Here is a 6,000-nt window from a genome sequence, read left to right as displayed (position 1 = left end):
GGCAGCGGTGAAACTCCCCTGTGGAGGTGGGTGGACCAGTGGCGGTAAACATTGCGTAGCCCGAAGTCAGATGAGAGGCAGGCTGGTAAATCCTGGCTCTGCGTGGGAGCAACAGTTTACCCTCGCCGCGGGAGGAGAAAGGGGGGAAAAAAAAATCCACCTCCTCTGGAGCTTCACTTTACACATTTGGGGTTTTTTTCCCCCATAAAATGGGGGTGATGATACCTCAGCAGGGATTTGTTTTGCAGAAATTTGTACTGATTCTGATGCATCCCAGCATATAATACCTACTTAATCCAGTCTTGGGCCCAGAACATACAACTGAGTGCTGTCCTACACCAATGAGTGGTAGAGGATATAGTACGGTAACCTTGAAATTATGCAGATAAACGGGGCTAACTTGTGTAACACACATTCACTAGAAAATGCTAGGCCCTGCTCATTTAAATGTGTCATTACTAATACGATATGCATTCCTAATATTGTTTGATTTGCCGTGGCCAATTATCCTTATGATATTAATGTCTTATCTTACCAGCAACAGTTTTCATATATGGCTGCCTCTTAGATTACTGAAATGAACTCTCTCTCTTCAAAATCAATTACAGTAATGACTATTTGCGCCAGCCACTTCCTATGTGGTATTGAGAACTGTGTCCTTTTGGAAATGAAAGATTGGAAGTAAAATAATGCCACTTCTAATACTTCACTTTCAACTCTGAAGGCCTGGTAATGCTCTGGCTCACCAGACCAACTTTACAAAGACCCTTGCAAGTGAGACTCAGATCAGATTCTGCTTTTTAAGAAGGTTTATAAACTTAAGTGAATTTTTCTCTTTAAGGCAGATAATTGTTTCCCTTATTTCACAAGATATATGCAATAAATTAAAAAGCTTGTCCTAAAAGATGCTCAGTTTTAGGGTAATGTTAAGGTGTAGTTTGTCCAAGTATGGAAAGGAAACTCCGCTGTGCATCTCATTCTGGAGATGTACTCTTCTTAACACAGTCGTCTGTTCCGGGGCACATCTGCAACTTGCTCCTGGTTCAGTAATATTAGTACCGAGGCTCAGTGGTGGGTTAACCATCTCTCTCTCTCTCTTGGGACCTGCCTCAGATCTGTAGCTCCCAATTGTGTGATCAGAAGAGGGCTGACAAAGGGAGGGCAAGCCCAGAGATGTTAACAGCCTTGTGTAGGTGGGTATATTTTTATGGTAGTTTGAACAGGCATGAGTCCATCAAAAATGGCATCAAAATGTAGTCCCTGAGGTCTGAGACTTACAGCTATGTTCATGCTTCCTCCCGTCTTGCTCTGCAGGAGCGAGGTTAGTGTGAGGCTGTGTTTTTCCATGTGATAGCAGAGAGCTGTGGTGGGTCGGTGGCCAAGCCGGGGCAGGTGTCCCCTTGGCCCTGTGATCAACCAGACTGCGCAAGGTTATTAACATTGCAAGTGCAAAGAGAATCAACTGGGTGCATTTTCTGTTTCAGGCACCGACATACAGCCGACACAACTTGCCTACCAACACAAATGAGAAACAAGCCCAAGAAATCCTCATCCGTCGGCAGCACAGCCTGAGGCAGAGTTGCAGGAAGGGAAACAGCTTACCTTGGGGTAGACCGGTACCTGTTATGTAAACTACTATTCATGTAAAAAATGCCTCTGCTTCCCTGTAAGTAAGGAAAGAGACACCCATTTTTATATGCTTTTTGCAATAATTAAAATGGATACTTTCCCCAATGTCCTCACGCAGCACCTAAGAAGAAAGAGCTTCACTTAGCATGTGGACAGCAATGTTTTTTGTCCTACCTCTATACATTGGTCAGAAATCAGCTACTATGGCCCTAAGTAGTAAAATAATGTAGCTTGCATTGTTTTGGCATGTGCAAAACAGTATAACCACAGCTGTGTGAATTTGTGGATTCACAAAAGGCCTGATGCAAAGCCCTTGACACCTTGCACTGCCAGTTTGGGCTCTCGATCAGTAAGAGTAAGATTTGTCTGACTGAATGTAGGCATTGGATAGCATAGACATTTACAGCTGAGATAATCACAGTTAAGGAAGAGAAATAAGTTCTTGCTGGGTGTATTAATTTTATTTAAAGTTGTCACCTGAAATCGGAAAGGTGACTCTTAGAAGAACATATTTCTTTCCACTGACTGTAGAAAAAACCTAGGGCTATTATGCCAGACACAGACATTTTCACTGGAGCTGACATTGAGTTGAACCCATCCAAGCCAAGCACTGATCTTATTCACACCTCTCTAAATTTGGCTGTAAAGGTGCAGAGGCACAGCAGAAAAAGCATATAACCATCCCTTTTTACCATCCCACCAAATAAGTGCAAATTGCGGAGGCAATCGCGGGCAATGAACACATTTCTGTCTCCATACACAGGCTAGCACCATGGGTGTACGCTACCTCTCTTTGCCTCAGGGCCCCAGCCAGCCCACTAGACGAAAAGCCGGGCGTGTTACTTTTACAGGTAAGGGAAGTGCTTTACTCTGTATCCTACTCCAGCAGTGAAAGAAACTTGGCCAGTTGCTCAGTAGATTTAACAGTACTAAATGAATACTCCCATGGAAGTCCCTGGCCTCTTTAAATGAGCTACACCCTTCTCTCCTATCTTTTTAATCTACGTTGTTTATATGGTCATTACTGCTGCAGTTTCTATCTCGTTCCAGCAACGCCTAGTTTTCTCTTTTTCCCTGTTGCACAAATATTCCTGTGATTCCTGCAGTTTGGCCTGGCTGTGAGGGCATCCATGTAAGCCTGAGAAAGCAAATTATCTGTTCCCAGACACAATTACATGCAAAATTGTTAGGAGATGCTGAACCCGTGGCCCAGTTGAGGTGAGGCTGCCACAGCTCCATACCCCCAGCTCCTGCTGGTAGCGAGGCTGAGCAGGGATTCCCAACAGGCACCCGCGCCACCGTAATTCAGTGTACACGTACACACAGCTGGACACACAGAGCAGCACAGACAGGGTACAGTGCTCGCACAAACGCAAACAGCACCAACGGCCTCATCCTGGTCCCCTCTCTGGCTGATCAGGACGACAGCCTGTTAGTGGAAAATTATATATACATACCTGCTATCTGAATTCCCTGGTAGCTGGCCTTAGACACACACTGCCCAGTAGCTGGCCCTGGACACTCTGTCTCCCCAGTTGGTGGCACCTGGGCATGTGAGCCCCTGGGGACACAGCCCTACGGCAGCTGCTGGTACTTAGAACTACACACATGCACGCGCACACACACACACATGCACAGATGCTCTTCCACCCCACCCCATGCACTGTAGATCCCTCCAGTAGCTGGCCTTGGACACCCAGTCTTCCCCATAGTGGGCTCCTGGATCCTCTGGTCTCCCCTTGCCTCACACACAGGGACACACGTGCAAATAGGTCTTTCTGGTACCTACTCCAGATTATGGCCTTACCAGCAGCCAACCACAGACCCCATGGTCTCTTCAGTCACTGGGCTGGACCTCCTGCCCCCTCCAATAGTGAACTCACAGACCTCCTGCTCTCCCTAGTGTCTGTCCCAGTTGGTTGCTCCAACAGTTGGTTCCCAAGCCTCTTATCCTTCTCGATGGCTACTCTGGCTTGGTGATTGCTGGTGATTTTGTGTTGACATATGCACCCACAGAATATGCATGCACCCCAGTCCCTCCAACTGCTGGGACTCAGACCTCCACACACACAAGTACACAATATAGGGAGCTGCTCACCCAGGAAAACAGTCAGAAGTGGAGTTTAATGAGAAGACAGGACAGACTGTGCTGATCAGGCACAGGGCATTGTCAGACACATGTACTGACCAGCCCCTGTTTACATGCGAGCAGCCCTTTTTATCCCTTTTTTTCTCTATTTGCGTGCACTTGTTCCTCCCCAAACTGATCCTCCCCTGATCCCTTCCTTTCCCTGCCTTTGGTTCCTGCCCTAAACATCCCATCGTAAGTCCTGTATGATCCCAAAATACTCTCCCCAGACATCCCAATAATAAGCGCCATACCCTGCTACACCTCATTCTATGAGGTGCCCCGGGGGAGAGTCTCTCCGTGGGCTCATCATGGTGGGTCTCACCCTGCCCACGGAGCTGATCATGCCTGTCATGGATCAGGGCAGGGGCTCAGGCTCATCCCTCTGACTGGGGTACTGGGGGCTCCCCCTCCTGCCCTTGTGCCTTGGGGCTCCTCTGTGTTTGTGGAGATGAGTCTCTAATCACATAACCTAACAAAAAATCCTGGCAAAAGCAGCTGGTCTCTTCTCCCTTTTTCCCAGCTTGCTCTCTATGACCATTTCTATAGTAATACCGGTATTACTGCATAAAGTTATCAGCCAGTCTCAGGTTATCATAGGTACACAGTAAAATGCAGACCCATCCTCACTTACACTCTAAGTAAGGAGACAGAGGATAGGAATGGAGCAACACTGAATTGCCCACAGAAACATAGCAGGACATGTCACAGAACACATGGAATTTAGGACACTTGAATGTTCATCATTGTCTCCATCTGTAATCTCCGTGACTCCTTTCTGCATGCATTTATATGAACCTGAAATGCATTTGGGTTCCTTAGAAAATTTCCTTTTCATTTCTGGCAAAATTAGCTATAGCGATTGAAACGATATTTTTAATCTTCATCTTTGTATCAAAAACATGGACAACAAAGTTTGTTTCCTGCACGTGCAAAATTATTTTCTTTCTTCCCTTTCTGTTTTACTCTGAAAGAGATGAAAGCAAAAGAGATCTGTGTAGGCAAACCATCCCCGTGGGGCTGGGCACTCACACGTGATGGCAGCAGAACAGAAACCCATAGGATCTATTCAGAGTTACTCAAGGGGATTTTTTCTTTTTTCATGCAGCTGATTCTTTTCTGTTCTGTTTGTCAGAATATCATGGTGGGGGATATGTGTCTTTCTAAAAGACTCAAACTGTTCTACACAGCAGCCTCAGACCTAAAAGCATTTCAGACGCTTTCAGGGGACCAAGTCCTGGTATAGCAGGCACATTATTTCAGTGGGGAGAGGAGTAAATCCTGAGGCAGTGAATGCAGGTACATTTTTATTAATAGCTAGGCCTGAATTTGAGCCCTGCCTTGTGATCTATCCAAATAGTTAGACTTCTTGGTCCAGCTTCTGGCCCCATCTTTTCTGGGGGCTATTCACACCATTCACACCCCCCCAGCTATTCACACCGCTTTAAATGGCTGCAGCAGGAGGAAAACTGCCCTAAACTCCTCTCATAAACTGTGTTAGGATGTGATGAATTGCACTTGAGAACTGAGAAGACATATACTCAGTATGTAGGAAATTAGAATGACAACCTCATATATGCACATATGCATTTACAGCGATAAATGCCACCTCTTCCGTCTATGTCTGGAAGCCCTCCTGGAATAAGCATCCTCCAGCAAGCTTGGTTTAGCTCTTATACATAGCATGTGCAGAAAGTTTAGTAACTAAGAGGTCAGAAATGAGCACAAATAGATCCTTAGACCACCTATCAGCTCTTTCTGCCACTCATACAAATGCATGATTTCTGTGACGGTATATATCATTCATACTTTGTAGCAGTGATGCCCCCAAAGGGCTAATTAGAAGCCCTTCAAATCTGAGAATACCTATCCTATTTTATTGTTCATGGTGTGGTACACCCACATGGCCTAACCTAACAGCAGGTTCTGCTGTTAAAGAAATCTGTGCCCCTGTTCAGTGGAGGTGAGTGCTGGTGCACGCGCTCTTACTTTGTGCCAACTGTGAAGTAAACATTAGCTTAAAATATTTTAATAGTTATTAAGCTGCAATAACTTGATAAATTTTGACTGGGTGACTATACCCAATACACATCTGCTTTAACTGCAGCAGGATATAGTCTAATTTTATTATTCATGGACCTTTGTGTTTATCTCCCAAAACCTTCTAACTTGTTACGAGCCGTTTCTTAAATTAACTAATTTGCTAGTGCATAGTCAGACTACAAGTGGCTTTAAGAAAAGTA

The 6,000-nt window shown here is 45.4% G+C and overlaps 1 protein-coding gene across 1 annotated transcript in view; it reads left to right on the top strand.

Annotated features, from left to right (window-relative positions):
* The window catches only part of SLC9A4 (solute carrier family 9 member A4), a 37,098-nt gene that overhangs the window by 30,228 nt on the left and 870 nt on the right, over positions 1-6,000 (top strand). Inside the window, 2 exon segments of the mRNA XM_019471215.1 lie at positions 1,485-1,616; positions 2,393-2,480. Coding sequence (XP_019326760.1) covers positions 1,485-1,616; positions 2,393-2,480 — 220 coding nt within the window.

The sequence above is a fragment of the Aptenodytes forsteri genome, unplaced genomic scaffold (genome assembly GCF_000699145.1).
Source record: "Aptenodytes forsteri isolate BGI_AS27 unplaced genomic scaffold, ASM69914v1 Scaffold96, whole genome shotgun sequence".
Classification (NCBI taxonomy): Eukaryota; Metazoa; Chordata; class Aves; order Sphenisciformes; family Spheniscidae; genus Aptenodytes; species Aptenodytes forsteri.
The sequence above is the reverse complement of the archived record's forward strand: the minus strand, read 5'-3'. Positions and strand labels throughout refer to the sequence as shown.